The 16159-nt window shown below is 42.6% G+C and overlaps 1 protein-coding gene across 1 annotated transcript in view; it reads left to right on the forward strand.

The window, feature by feature from the left end:
- The window catches only part of GRAP2 (GRB2 related adaptor protein 2), a gene marked incomplete in the record, with an annotated part of 180549 nt that overhangs the window by 162294 nt on the left and 2096 nt on the right, over positions 1–16159 (forward strand). Inside the window, 1 exon segment of the mRNA XM_072421157.1 lies at positions 3276–3447. Coding sequence (XP_072277258.1) covers positions 3276–3447 — 172 coding nt within the window.

Genomic DNA, 16159 nt, shown 5'->3' on the forward strand with positions numbered 1-16159 from the left:
AGAGGAGGTGTACAGAGAAAAGAGAACCGGTCCAAGGACTGACCCTTGGGGAACACCAACAGGGAGGAGAGTGGTTGAGGAGGAGTTACCATTGAAAGAAACTTGAAAGGAGAGGTCAGACAGATAGGAAGCAAACCAAGAGAAAGCTGTGTCACTGATACCAATGGAGTGGATGATTTGTATTAGAATGGGGTGATCAACAGTGTCAAAAGCGGAGGAAAGATCAAGGAGAAGGAGCAGGGAAAAGTTGCCTTGGGACTTAGCTCCTATGAGATCATTGGCCATTTTTAGTAAGGGCTGTTTCAGTGGAATGGGCAGCTCTAAAGCCAGACTAGAGAGGATCAAGGAGAGAGTTGGTGCTCAGGTAATCGGTGAGTCTTTTGTAGACAAGGCGTTCAAGAAGTTTAGAGACATAAGGGAGAAGAGAGATAGGACAGTAGTTAGAGGGTAGGGAGGGTCCAGTGAGGGTTTCTTAAGGATAGGGAGAATTATGGCATGTTGGAAAGCTGAGGGGTATTTACCAGTATAAAGGGAGAGATTGAATAGTTCGGTCAGGGCAGGGGCCAGGGTGGAGGAATGGGCACGGAGTAGATGAGAGTGAATTGGGTCAACCGGACAGGTAGGAGATGGAGATGATGAGAGAAGAGAAGGGACTTCATCCACAGTAACAGGGCTGAGGGAGGACAGTGATGATTTACAGGTGGAAGGGGTGGGTATGGTTGGAGTGGCGCAGTGAGGTTGGGCTCATCCATTGCAACAATAAAGTCACCAAGGATGAGGGTGGGCAGGTCATGGGAGAGAATGTGTGGGAGCCAGGATGCAAAGTTATCCAAAACTTGTGATACTGGGCCAGGGGGGCGGTAGACAACAGCAACAACGAGAGTTAAGGGGCTAAAAAGACAGACAGAGTGGACTTCAAAAGAGGTGAAAATGAGAGAGGATGGGGTAAGAAGGACTCTGTATGTACAGTTAGGTGAGAGAAGAAGACCCACACCACCCCCTACTTTGTTGCCAGGTCTGGGGGTATGTGTAAATTGCATGCCTCCATAGGAGAGAGCAGCAGCAGAGGCAGAGTCAGAGGAGGAAAGCTAAGTTTCAGTGAGAGCCAGAAAGTTCAGAGATTTAGAAAGGAGAAGGTTGTGTATGGAGGTTAAGTTATTGCCAACAGATCGGGCATTCCATAGACTGCCAGAGAGAGGGGGTAAGGATTTATGGGTAGGGTGAATGGGGATGAGGTTCGGAGAAGGGAGTGTCTTGCTAAGAGTATATGGAAAGCGGTGAGGGGGACCAGGGTTGGGTGAGATGTCACCAGAGAGTATCAGTAGGGAAAAAAGGTGCATGAGAGAAATAGGGAGAATGAAGGAGCAGAGAGACAATGAGTTATCAGACTGGGGAGGACAGGGAGTAGTGTCAACAAAGATAGAGCAGGATAAATAATACATTTTTACAGATAAGTGCAAACCATATGCGTACATTGAACAATGTGGTAAACTGAAGTCCAAGAGAAGCAGTCCAGTAATATGTGTTCAAGTGAAGCTTGTAAACTTGCTGAGTTCCAGGAGTGGGGATGATGATTCAGTCAAAGAGATGGTTTGATGAAATACCGGTTCAAAAAGGCAGCAGCAGAGGATGTGTTGGACTACAGATGGATAAATCGGTCCAGGAGGGCAGGAGGTAGAAGTTGCAGAGTATAATTATATGTCCAAGTCTGTGTCAATTCCCTGGATTAATTCCCATTGCACTTATAATTTGGGGACTTAACATTTGGGCACGTGACCAGGGTCCCAACGTGACCTTGCCTGTTGTTTAAATAGAAATGCTTTGGGCCCTGAATATGGATGGACTGATGGGAGTAACAAGGAATTTGGGATATCAGTTGAACCTGGGTAAGGAGGGGTTAGCAGGGCAATAAATATCAATGTTCACCCAGCTGGAACTAAGGGATAGTGAACAGATAAATCTATGAGGAGAATAAAGTTGGTGCAATAAATTCATTTATAATGGGAAACGTACCATTTGGCAGAATGAGAGACATACCATATACAATCAAATGAGGGTTGCAGGGGAAAACAATTTCATACAAAGGGCTGAGATTTGGCAGAATGAGAGACCTACCATATACAATCAGATGAGGGTTGCAGGGGAAAACAATTGCATACACAGGGCTGAGATTTTGCAGAATGAGAGACGTACCATATACAATCTATAATCTACAATCTGGTGTATGTCTGGAGACCCATTAGGAGGAGTACTCTCATACATGTATAAATTGCACCTAATGTCACGTGATCCCCCCGACCCTCCCTTCTAAATAGGAGAGGGACCTTAATATTCAATTCACAAGTGATCAAAAGGACAGCATGCTACACTATGGACATAGGGCCTCGATTAGTAACTGATACCAAGGAACAAATTACAAATTACTAGATGGTACAGGACCCCAGACCGTTTAATGAAAATTTATCCACATGCAGACCCAATGTGTTGGAGGTGTGTGCAGCATACTTGCACTTCACTGGGACGATTTTCAGCAGACTATATAGGATTAGTCTGTCCTCTGGCTTAGGTCGCTAGCATTGCACAGATATTTCCACCCCCCCTTCCTACCTTACTTCCCACCCCCTACTTAAGCTCCCTGCTCAACCCCTCCCCCTTCCCCTTTCTTCTTTTTTCTCTCTCTCCTCTACTTTATTCCCTCTTTTCTTCTTTTCTCTTCTCTACTTTTTCCTTATTACTTATTATTGAAAACTGCTGACCAACAGAACTAAGCTAGAATATGCTCTATTTTCTCAGGAAGCTGATTTCTTCAGATGTTTTTTATATTTGTTGACTGAGCAATATTGTCAAATGTTTTTTTTTATATACACCAGTACTAGCAAGGTTTATTGCTATGTTCTGTCACTGTTTTCTTTGTATTATGTATTATGTATTGCTTTACACCTCCTGTATTGTTTGATGAAGTATTTGTATGTTTTGTTGGTTACTTCTAAAAAAAAAAAAAAAATCTGTGCCATTTCCCATTCCTTACATATGTATTCATCTTTGTTGGTCAGAGGGATGAGGATGCAGCAGATATTGGATATCAGAGCTAAAAGCTTTATTCAGGCTTTAATATAGTTTACTTGGGTGTAGTGGGTGCAAAAAATGACATATTTCAGGCATGTAGAGGTTAGCTTCTCCTGTACCTTAGTTATCTTAAACATTAGAAGTTACTTCTAACGTCTTCTATTTATCACCAATGTAATTTCTTTGCTTATTCTGTTTTAAAATTTTAGGCATGATGAAGATGTGCAACATTTCAAAGTCATGAGAGATAAGTTTGGGAATTACAGATTATGGACTGAGAAATTCAAGTCTATTAACAAACTTGTTGAATATTACAAAACTATATCCATATCCAGACAGAAACCAATCTTTCTTCAAGAGGAAGGGTCATCAATACCACAGGTATTAAAATGTTTTGCATAATGGTTCAATAAAGCAAATATGCAGTTATGTTAAAAAGTATGCACATTTTATGGAAATAATCAGTCACTGACCCCATAAACTGGTATCACTTTCTATAGGCGTTTTGCTTAACTTTCCACCAAAGCATGATATTGACTGAGTTAAATAATTTAAAATTTTCTATGCATATATATATATGAGGGGTGCTGAGAAGTTCCTGGCTTTGCCCAGAAAGAAGAGAGCCAGAGTTAGGAATAACACATTTATTCAACATATTTCCTCCTGAGACTGATGAACTTGGTACAGCGTAGTTGCAGCTTTTCTAGAACATTCAAATAAAATCCTTTGGTTGGGCCACAAACACGCTCTCAGCAGCATCTTTGACGTCAGAATTGTCCTCAAAACGTTGCCCCCTCAGGTGTTTCTTCAAATTCGGGAACAGATAACAGTCCGAAAGGGCCAGGTCAGGTGAGTAGGGGAGATGGTGGACCAAATGGAAACTCAAGGTGTTCAATTTGGCAGCCACAACGTTGGACATGTGCGCAGGTGTATTGTCCTGCAAAAAAAGTATCCCTTTGGTCAACTTTCCACAATGTTTTGTCTTAATTGCCTCCTTCAGCTGGTCCAGGAGGTTAGCATCATACTGTCTGGTGATACTAGAGCTCTGAGGTAGGTAGTCCACCAACAGAATACTGTCTTTGTCCCAGAAATCCCGCGCTATGACTTTTTTGGCCCATTTTCAGGTTTGGAACTTCTTCGGCCGTGGGGACCCGCTGTGGTGCCATTCCTTTGACCGTTCCTTCATTTCAGGATCATGGATGTGGAGCCAGGTTTCAACGTCAGTCAGTAACCTAGCCAAAAAGTCCTGTCCAAAACGGCTTTGGATGCTTCAACTCATTCCTTATTCTAATCACTGTTCAAACTTTTCGGCACCTACTTCGCTGAAAGCTTGCGCATGTCTAGGATAGTGGTGATAACAAACCCAACATGCTCCTGTGAGATGTCAAGTATCTGGGCTATCTTTTTTGTGGATATTTGCCGGCCCTCAATAATCAGCTCATGGACAGCATCGCAGGTTGCCAGATCAGTTGAGGTTGGGGGGCGCCCATTTCAGGGCTCATTTTCAACAGTGAAATTCAGGTTTTGACAGTACTGTAGGAAGGACACTTCTCCCCCAGTGATTGTGACATCTCATTGTGAATATCATTTGCTGACTTTCCCTGGAGAAACAAAAACTTCATGACGGCCCTTAATTCCAACAACCTGAAACTTGCTTGTGCCTCTGCCATCACAGCTTCTCACTTGAGAAAAAAACAGTTTTAAGAATCACAAAGACCTGATATTTGCACAGTTACATACTACAGTATGCATATGGTTTGCAATTATCTGTAAAAAATGTATTATTCACCCTGCTCTCTCTTTGTTGGCATTACTCCCTGTCCTCTCCAGTCTAATAACTCATTGTCCCCCTGCTGGATGAGCCCAACCTCACCGCGCCACTCCAACCATACCCACCCCTTCCACCTGTAAATCATCACTGACCTCCCTCAGCCCTGTTACTGTGGACGAAGTTTCTTCTCTTTAGACCTGGTAATGTTATGCAAGCGGGTGTGGACCCAGTGTGCCACTGACTGGGTATGCTCCAGAGGGGCGTGACTAAGCCGCTACCAGGTCTTCACTAGAGCCTCTGATGGTGAGGATAGGCTTGGGCTGCGGGGTAGCTGCCAGGTGCCACTCCAGAGCAATCCCCAGGCCACTCCAGAGCAATCCCCAGGCCAGTGGCAGCTGACCACAGGAGTCAGGAAACCCGGTGCAAGCACCGAAGGGCTTGCGTGGCCAAGAAGTCCAGAAACAAAGATCCAAGGTCAGGATCAGGCGGCAATCAGGCAAAGTCCAAAAACGTAATCGGAGGTCAGGGTCGGGCAGCAAATAGGCAAAGTCCAAAAACGTAATCCGAGGTCAGGGTCAGGCAGCAAACAGGCTAAGTCCAAAACGTAAGCAAGGTCCAGTACACAGCAAAGCAAAACAGAGAAAACACCTTAGCATTGAGAGTTACACAAGGTAAACCTAGAGATTGCTCCGGCAACTTCCTGTAGTAGGAGGTGCCTTTAAATACCTGCAGAAAACCAGCCATAGGCTGTAGAAAACAGAGGGCATGTATGTGTTACCTCATAGATTAAGAGAGACACACCCACACCAGCTCAAACACCACAGCAAGTCTCAGCATGAAGGAAACTCAGGCATGGAACACAGGTAGTGGGGTTACCTGAAAGATAGGACCCGGCGCCCGTGCCTGCAATTAGGAGCAGCGGCGCCGGCACGACCTGCAGTTTAATCTGGTATTTTCTAAACTCTGCAACCTCCCCCCCCTTGACAAAACACCATTTCCCCTTTCTGATCACAACCTTATCACCTTCAACCTATCGAACTCTTGCCCTCTCTTGCCACATCCCAGACCTGGTCAATGGCCAGATATCCGTAACCTTGACCACAACCTTTTCCTGCCTCCCTAACCCCCACCCTCTCCAAAATCCGCTCCCCAGATGAAGCTGCCACCATGTTAAATCACTCTATTTCCTTGGCTTTGGATAAAGTTGCCCCTGCCACCTTCCGCTACCCCTGCCCTGCCAACCTCCGACCCTGGCACAACAATCACACCAAACAGCTACAAAAGACTGTTTGTGCAGCTGAGCCCAAGTGGAGAAAATCTGGCCTTAGCGCTGACTTCATAGACTACAAAGCCAAGCTACAAAGCTTTAACACACAGCTCACGGTCACCAAGCAAAATTATTTGTGCACAGTCATTTCCCCTCAAGTTTCCAACCAACGCAACCTATTCTCAACAATTGACTTCCTCCTAAACCCCACACCTGCTCCCCCCACAACAACCTTCTCTGCCCAAGACTTTGCCACCTCCTTTAGAGATAAAATAGACAAAATCAGACATGATGTCTCTGCTCACCGCGCCACTTCAGCCATACCCACCCCTTCCACCTGTAAATCATCGTTGGCCTCCCTCAGCCCTATTACTGTGGACAAAGTCTTTTATCATTATCTCCGTCTACTACCTGTCTGCTTGACCCAATTCCCTCTAATCTACTCTGTGCCCATTCCTTCATCCAGGCCCCTGCCCTAACTGAACTATTCAACCTCTCCCTTTCTACTGGTAAATACCCCTTAGCTTTTAAACGTGCCATAATTCTCCCTATCCTAAAGAAACCCTCACTGGACCCTCCCTACCCTCTAACTACTGTCCTATCTCTCTTCTCCCATATGTCTCCAAACTTATTGAACGCCTTGTCTACAAAAGACTCACCCATTACCTGAGCACCAACTCTCTCCTTGAACCCCTCCAGTTTGGTTTTAGAGCTGCCCATTCCACTGAAACAGCCCTTACTAAAGTGGCCAATGACCTCATCAGTACTAAGTCTCAAGACAACTTTTCCCTGCTCCTTCTCCTTGATCTTTCCTCTGCTTTTGACACTGTTAATCACCCCCTTCTAATACAAATCATGTGCTCCATTGGTATCAGTGACACTGCTCTCTCTTGGTTTGCTTCCTATCTGTCTGACCGCTCCTTTCAAGTTTCTTTCAATGGTAACTCCTCCTCACCAACTCTCCTCCCTGTTGGTGTTCCCCAGAGGTCAGTTCTTGGACCGGTCCTCTTTTCTCTGTACACCTCCTTTCTCGGTAGTCTCATATCCTCCTTTGGCTTACAGTACCATTTGCATGCTGCCTGTCAGCCATCTCATCATGGATGTCTGACCGATTCCTGAAACTCAACCTGGATAAAACAGAACTCATCATCATCGTCCCCTCAAATTCCAAATCTCCCCCTGACATATATCTAACTTTTAACAACACTGTTATGTGTCCTCAGGCACGTTGTCTTGGTGTCACCTTTGACTCGGCCATCTCATTTACCCCCCATATTCAGAACATTTCCAGATCCTGTTACTTTCACCTACGCAACATCTCCAAAATCCACCCCTACCTGTCCCCTGAGACCACCAAACTCCTTGTACATGCTCTTATCATCTCTCGTCTGGACTACTGTAACATCCCTTTTCTGGTATTCCACTAACCCGACTCTCTCCTCTACAATCTATCATGAATGCTGCAGCCAGACTCATCCATCCTTCCCTCCGCTCCTCTTCCACTACATCTCTTTGTAGTTTACTCCACTGGCTTCCATTTCACCTTAGAATCAAATTCAAGCTCCTGTGCTTTGCCTTCAAATCCCCACACAGTTATTGTCCCACTTACATTTCTGACCTGGTAAAAAAATACTCCCCCTGCCGCTCTCTCCACTCCTTCAATGACCTACTAATGACTTCCTCACTCATACCCTCATCACATGCACGGATACAAGACTTCTCTAGAGCTGCCCCAACTCTCTGGAATGGTCTTCCTCGTCCTATTCGGCTTGCTCCTACTTTCTGCTCATTTAAAAGAGCGCTCAAAACCCATTTTTTCAAACTTGCCTACCCATCTTTTTCTGTCTTCTGAAACCATCACTACTTCCCACCACTACATATCTCCCATCCTATTGTGTGTGAAATTCCCCCACCTACTCGATTGTAAGCTCTTCGGGGCAGGGTCCTCTCCCCCGTTATCACTGTCTGTATTAGTCTGTCATTTGCAATCCCTATTTAATGTACAGCGCTGCGTAATATGTTGGCGCTATATAAATCCTGTTTATTAATAATAATAATAATAATACTTGCATTTTAATTGTGTTTTAACTAAGACCTTTATCTAATGCTGACTGCAAGAATTCCAAGACTTGAGCTGGAGTTGGTTTTGTTGGAGAGAATCCTTCTTCTTGTGCCATCTGTGCAAATTTCTTCTATATTCTAGAGTTTGTCTTGTTGGTTGTCGGCTTCCGTGCTTTTAAGAGTGTTTCAACACTTTTATTTCCTCTTTCCTTGCTGACCTCTAAGGGAGAGTAGTCAAGGTTTCACGGGTGATTTAGGTTCTGGGCATTAAGTGAAGTTAAATAAACAGGAGTTTGGAAACATTCTTATAGTAACTACAAACTGTAAATAAACTTTTATAACTCCTTGAAAACAATAAACATTGTAACTGAGAAAATGAGTGGTAGCAAGGTGGAAGGTTTTGTTCAGTGCACATATGTATGCTATATTTATGCACAAATGGGGAAAGAGCTCCTAGGTGATTACCGCTGTGACAGATGTGAGCAAGTCGCCCTTCTGGAATCATGCATTAGAGAGATGGAGAAGCACATTACAACACTAAAATCAATGGATCACCCTAATGCCTTAGATGTGGAGGGTGAAGAGATTAATCAGGATGAACATGTAGAGAGCTGGGTTACTGTAGTTAGAGGGAATGGTAGGGACTCCCAGAGAAGAAAGGACAGCCCTGTGTTTGACCACCCTAACAAATTTGCAAAGGTATGTGAGGATGTGCAGGTGGCAGACCCAGTGGTGGCAACTCTGGATGGTACTGCTACCCCTAACAGCCAGGAGAGCAGCCCATCTAGAAAGAATGGTGAAGGCAATGCAGGAGGGCGTAGACAATTGGTTGTCATAGGGGATTCTATCATCAGGAAGACAGATGGAATAGTTTGTCGCCCAAAACCTTTCAACCGAATGGTTTGCTGTTTCCCTGGTGCCAGGGTTGGACATGTGGTGGACGGAGTGGACAAATTACTGGGAGGGGCTATGCATGACCAAGATGTCTTGGTCCATGTTGGAACCGACGACAGGATAAATGGAAGATGGAGGATCCTTAAAAATCAGTTTAAAGAACTGGGTTTCAAGTTGAAGGAAAGGACCTCCAAGGTTTTATTCTCTGGAATATTGCCTGTGCCATGCGCAACACAGGAAAGGCAGAGGGAGCTTAGACAGCTGAATGCATAGCTTAAGTCCTGGTGTAAAAGAGAAGAGTTTGGGTTCTTAAAACACTGGGCTGACTTTTAATTGGGGTACAACCTATATGCCAGAAATGGTTTGCACCTAAATGGAAGGAGGTCTGCTGTGCTAAAGGAAAGATTTAGGGGAATGGGGAAGGGATATTTAACTAGGACAGGGGGGGTGGGACAGGTAAAGAAGGCGTCAGATAGGTCAGACAGGGGTCAGCCACTATTGGAGGGTGGATTGGGGATACTTGGGGGAGGGTTATGGATACATATAAGGAGCTTCTCATGTTACACACAAACTGTGGATGGCCCAGGTCTATTTGCACTGAAAAACAAAAGGATTTAGCAAAAACGAAAGGATTAAAGAGCCTGTTCACCAATTATAGAAGTCTGGAAAACAAAATAGGGAAGTTGGATGCTTTAATGAATGAAGAGCATTATGACTTAGTTGGGGTTGCTGAATTCTAGCTTTGTTGTTTACATGACTGGGCTGTCACCATTCCTGGGTATACTCTTTCGTAAAGACAGAGTAAAACGATAAGGTGGTGGTGTTTGTCTGTTTGTGAGAAGTGATCTGAAAGTGAATGTGAATAGAGGAATTTGTTTATGGAGAATGTGATGAGGTTGAGATATTATGGGTGGAGTTGAATGTGGGGATGCATAGTACACAATGAATTACTGGAGTCTGCTATAGGCTACCCAGTGCTAAGGAAAAAATAAGAAATCAACTACAAGCACAAATAGAAAAAGCAGCAAAAACTGGGAATGTTTTAATCATGGGAGATTTTAACTACCCTGACATTGACAGGAGTAATGGTACTACAGGAACAGCACAAGGGAGGAAATCTGTGAATTTATTACAAGATAATTTGATGGAACAGTTTATAGAAACCCCAACTAGAAAGGATACTCTTTCTACCAATGCAGAGCTTATAACAAATGTGCATATAAAAAAAATCTGGGTAGCAGTGACCATAATATGATTTAATTTAATGTAAAATGTACACATGATGCAAAAACAGGCAATATAAAAACATTTAATTTTAAGTGAGCAAATTTTCCATTATTAAGGGTGGCTTTCTGTGACTTGGACTGCTAGACAATATTGTCCTCAAAGAACACAGAACAGAAATGGGAATGTTTCAAGCCTGTTCTACACAAGCCCACTGAAAAAAATAATGGATAATAAGTTTAAAAGGGCTAAAATTAAAATCTATGTGGAACACATTTTTTGTTGAGTTAGATCTTATACTTGTTTTTTACTAATTTTTGGGTGGCGAATCCAGAAATTACCCCAGTTTTTTGCTATCGCATCCAGTTTTTACGATACAGGGTAACCTCCATTTTTGTCAAAAAACATACAAACTTTACATACAATGAAAAAAGAATGAAATAATAACTTGAATGTACTGTTTATTTAATTTTTTATTTTGTTCATACAAAGGATTTATTGTTACTCTATGACATTTTTTTTAACAGTAAAACATTTGAAAATTAATCGGGTAAGCGGTTAAGGATATATTTTACGCTTATAGCTTTTCCTGGAGTGTTCAGTGTTAGGACAATCCCGACAGATGCTCCAACAAAAGTCAGCCATCATATGTACATCCCATCTACCCTGATACCGTCCTTCCATGACCTTTAAATCTTTGTGGAATCGTTCACCTTGCTCATCACTGACTGCACCAAGGTTTCCAGGAAGTTAGAAAGATGGCTATGCAGAAAATGCACCTTGATGCTAATATTGCAACCAAGCATTTTGTAGCTCTCCAAGAGTTTCTGGACAATTTCTATGTAATTATTTGCTTGTGTGTTTCCAAGAAAGTCCTTGACAATAGCTTTGAATGATAACCAAGCATTCTTTTCGACTTCTGACATTGTCCTGATGAAATGTTCATCTTTGATGAGCTGCCAAATCTGTGGACCATGAAACACACCCGCCTTTATTTTTTCAAATGACAGGCTAGGAAATGCAAAAATGAGGTACCGGAAACAGTCTTTTTCAGTTGACAAAGCTTTAATGAACTGCTTCATCAGACCCAGTTTCATGTGCAGAGGCGGAAATATAATATTTGTTCTATCAACAAGTGGCTCCTGTAGAATGTTTGGATCACCTGGTTTTAGGGCAGATCTTGGAGGCCAATTCCTTTCCCCCCAATACCTCTCACAAGCTCTGCTGTCCCACATGCACAGATAACAGGGATACTTGGTGTATCCGCGTTGCTGACCAAGAAGGAAGCAAACAGTTTTAAGGTCAACAAAGATGACCCAACTTTGTTGGTCATATTGAAGCAACTCAATGACTCTTTTTATGTCTGCATATTCTTCACAAAGAGAAACTGAATGGCCAATTCGGACTGACCCAAAAATATTGCCATTGTGAAGACGGACAGACTTTAAGCTCCACTTTGAGCTATCGATGATTAGTCGCCATTTAGTTGAGTTAAAGATTGGAATTCCCAATTCCTCCATTAGAGCAGGTATGTTATGGCAATACCCAAAGCCACTGTATGTACTGCAAAAATGAATTTCTCTGGTTCGAAAGTACAATACCTTCGTTCCTTTTTCAAGTAAGTTTTTTTCACACAGTCTTGAGAGTTAAGAGTTCCAAAGCCTTCTTCGATAGTCCCAAATCACAATCCATATCACTCAGCTCATGCTGATCAAATCCCTTACAAACAGAGTCTCCTTCAATTTCAAAATCTTCTTTATTGTTGTCACCTAGTTCATCACTATAATCATGTTCTTCAAGAGAGGGTAGTGTAACGGAAACCAGTACTGGGATTTCATCTGAATGAGCCACTAGGCGTATAGCAGATGGTAAACATAGGATACTCTGTTACATTTATTTTTCTTGGTATATGCTGAAGTTATGATTAGTCGCCATTCAGTTGAGTTATAGATTTGAATTCCCAATTCCTCCATTAAAGCAGGTATGTTATGGCAATACCCAAAGCCACTGTCAGTTCTGATGTACTGCATAAATGAATTTCTCTGGTTCGAAAATACGATACATTCATTCCTTTTTCAAGAAAGTTTTTTTCACGCAGTCTTGAGAGTTAGGAGTTCTGAAGCCTTCTTTGATAGTCCCAAATCACAATCCATATCACTCAGCTCATGCTGATCAAATCCCTTACAAACAGAGTCTCCTTCAATTTTAAACTCTTCATCATTGTTGTCACCTAGTTCATCGCTATAAACATGTTCTTCAATAGAGGGTAGTGTAACGGAAACCAGTACTGGGATTTCATCTGAATGAGCCACTGGACGTATAGCCGATGGTAGACTAGGATACTCTGTTACATTTATTTTTTCTTGTTATATGCTGAAGTTTTCATATTACAAAAGTAATAGTCACTGAAATTATCTCCTGTTCTCGCCAAACCATAGGTATACCAAATGGCATCTTATCACATGTTCCCTTTGTACACATTCATAAACCTTTGACACACTGTTTGCACAACCTTTTAAGATTAGTGATATTGGGGGAAACATTTAGAACACCAAAGTTCCAATTGATGGAAAAGGCATCTTGAGCCCAAGCCTGTTTGCAATGGAACCTCGTACAAAAGGTCGGGACTTGCACATCACGTGCTGATACCATGAGATCAATCCCCGGAGTCCCCCACTGTTTGAAAATCGGTTGAAGATAAGTAGGATCCAAGACCATTCCTTGGGGTCTGGGAATGATCTGCTTAATGCATCCGCTAGCTGATTTTGTATCCCCAGAAGACAGGCTGTGGAAAGGTCCAGCAGATGTTGTTTTGCCCATGCAAATATCCTTGATGCTATTTAAAGCAGGCGCTGACTTCTTGTTCCCCCCCCCATTTGGAGATATTTGCTAATGCTGTTTTGTAGTCAATCAAAATCTTCACTCTTTTTTTGTGACACAGGTAAGTTGAGAATGCTTTCAACGCCTGCCATGCTGTCCTTAGTTCCAGCAGGTTGGATTCTGTTGGTAATGAAACTGAACATTGCCCTTGGTCATGTCTTTGTCGCAATGGGCTCCCCAGCCTGCTAGACTTGCATCTCTAGTCAAGCTTGTCTAATCAGAGTTAATGATGCCACTTTGGACAGATTTTGCACCCATGTCCACCATAGGCGATCTCTTCGTAGTGCTAATGGAAGAAAGATCTCTTGTTTTAGTGACACTCGATCCCATTGAGTAAGGAAATACACTTGTAGTCTTCTCATGTGCCATCTGGCCCAAGGAACCACCAAGATGTAAGAAGTCATCAAACCCAGTATAAATTCACTTGCGATCACCTTTGGAGTCCTGGAAATCTGTGGAGCCCAGTCTTTCTGCCGTTCTATTTTCCACTGTGGAAGAAAAACTTTTGCTCTTTTTGTGTCAATTATCCTCGAGATACTTCATTGTTTAACTAGGAAATAGTTGACTCTTCTGGTAATTTATTAGCCAGCCGAATTGTGCTACAGTTGTCAGTACTTGCGGTTTGTCTTTCAGGAGCTGATCGCTGGACCTTGCAAGCACAAGTATATCGTCCAGATAATGATAAAGACTGATGCCCTGAAATCTTAGAAAGGCAACCAGTGATATGAAAACCTTGGAGAAGGTCCTTGGAGCAGTCGCTAGGCCAAAGGGCAGGCATATTAACTGAAAATGTTGGTTCCGAATAGTAAATTGCAGGTATCTTTTGATGTTGTTGAGTAATTGGAATGTGTTAATAAGTGTTCTCTAGATTGATAGAAATCATCCAGTTGCCCAGGTGGAGGACTGCAAAAATACAAAAGGACTTGACCTGTAGGTATGCACTCAGATGCCTCAGATCGAAGACTGGTCAAAAATTTCATGAAGCCTTTTGAACCAGAAATAGTCTGGAGTAAAAAGTTGTTCCCTGCTTTTCCATGAGAACAGGTATCACTGCTTGAGTTAGGCACCAAACTCCAGACCCTGGGTAGAGCCACCTTCAGAATTGTTTATTTGCCGGTTTAGTTATTTGGGAGATTCCAGTTTTGGAAAGTCTGCAAAAAGACATCTTCATTGTTACTGAAAGGATCCTCCGGGCCAAATTGCCCTAAAGTCCCAAAAACTTACCCAGTATATCCGGCTGGACCTTACAAACAATTGACATCTGCATTTCTTGGGCATTAAACTTGATTTGCTTCCTGTCACCCTCTAGTGACACCCACATTTCCTTCAAAAGGAATAGAACATAATGCCTGCTTTGACACTGAATCTGCCATCCACTGCCTTGACCAAAGAGCTCTTCTTGCTTCTGCCAGGAAATCTACAATTGATTTTATTTGTTCCAAACAAAAATCAGTGGAGGCACCTTTTGCTCCATTTTTTAGTGCATCCTTTGACAATTCCACCCAAGCCAATAAGGCTCTTGATACTGAGGTGAGCACAACTGCCGGCCAACTGGCCAATCCTGCTGCTGAATAATTTCGTTTGAAATCTTCCTTCATTCTGCTGTACATCAGATCTCTAAAAGCCACATAATTTTCCATTAGTAGAACCACATCCCTGATCAACCATTGCAGAGCTACGTTCACTACTAGGTGTGAATCCCAAATCTCCATATCCTTCTGATTTAGTGGACATAACTTAGTAAACCTATTCATCAACAAGCATTTGAGGTCGGGTTTCAAACATTCATCTACAAAGAGTTGCTTAACCTCACCATAAATGGAAAGGTTATGTATTCCTTTTTAAAAATTGGAAAATACCTCTACTTCTATAGTGGCGATTGAGAAGCCAAGCACCTCCAAACCCTTCAGCAGTTCCCACTGTCCGACTAATTCATCCTGTGTATCAGCACTAGCACCTGCAGTAAGCTTCTTTAAACCTTCCACGATGGCCTGGTCAATATACTCTTTCATATCTTTAGACTTGGCCTCTTATTCATGGTATGCTTCTTTAAAGCACATAGCACAGACTAATTTAGATGGCAAAGCTGTTTCCCCACATGCCCAACATGATTCGCCCTCCAGAAGTTACAATGATTGACTTCTGGAATGGGAAAAAGACCTTTTCTTACTGGTAATAACCTGTGGGTATCATTCCCTTGTACCTCGTCCTCTTAGAGGAGCGCCAGCCTGGACTGGGAAAGGCAAAATCCCTTGTATTTCTCCAAGGGCTTTTATCCCTTTAATGAAGCAGTCATATAAAATGATCTATCATTATCAAAGCAGAGTATCAAGTATCAAGGCAGACTGAATAATTTAGGGTACATATAAAAAGATAAGAAAAAAAGTCACTTCTACCTTTGCCATGAGGTTAAAGCTTGAAAGGCAGGCAGAGATGTATCTGGAGATAAAAATAAATGTACACTTTCCTGTATGTATGCAAAAAATTACAATTTTACCCACCTAAAAACATGAACACCAGTTACATGAATAAAAAGGAATCCAACATACAGTGGTAATCACCAGACATGCTTGATAGGGGCCACAGGAAGTAAGAGAACAACTTCAGCTAGGAAGAAAAAATGAAGAAAACGGGAACCAGAGATCTCTAGCATTGTATAGCTACCTCCCCTGCTAGAAGCCAGCTTCAGTAAACCCTCATCAAAAGGCCCTGGAGCAAAGACAGAAAAAGAACAGGGAGTCAAGGAGGTAAGGGTTTTTATCTTAGATAGCTGGTCCTGGGGGGGTCAAAAGGGGCGTAGTTGACTCATAGGTGTGCCAGGTAGGAGGAGTGCCAGAAAATAAAGTATTGTCTGTGGGTAATTACACATGAAAAAATGTAGCAACCTTCAAATAAATGTTTCCCAGTGACCTGTGGTCCAGCATAATTTAATTTATTTTGCCTGTTAACAAATCTGTAATGTATTACAATTGTATGATTGCGTATATTGTTAAATT

The sequence above is a fragment of the Pyxicephalus adspersus genome, chromosome 8 (genome assembly GCF_032062135.1).
Source record: "Pyxicephalus adspersus chromosome 8, UCB_Pads_2.0, whole genome shotgun sequence".
NCBI lineage: Eukaryota > Metazoa > Chordata > Amphibia > Anura > Pyxicephalidae > Pyxicephalus > Pyxicephalus adspersus.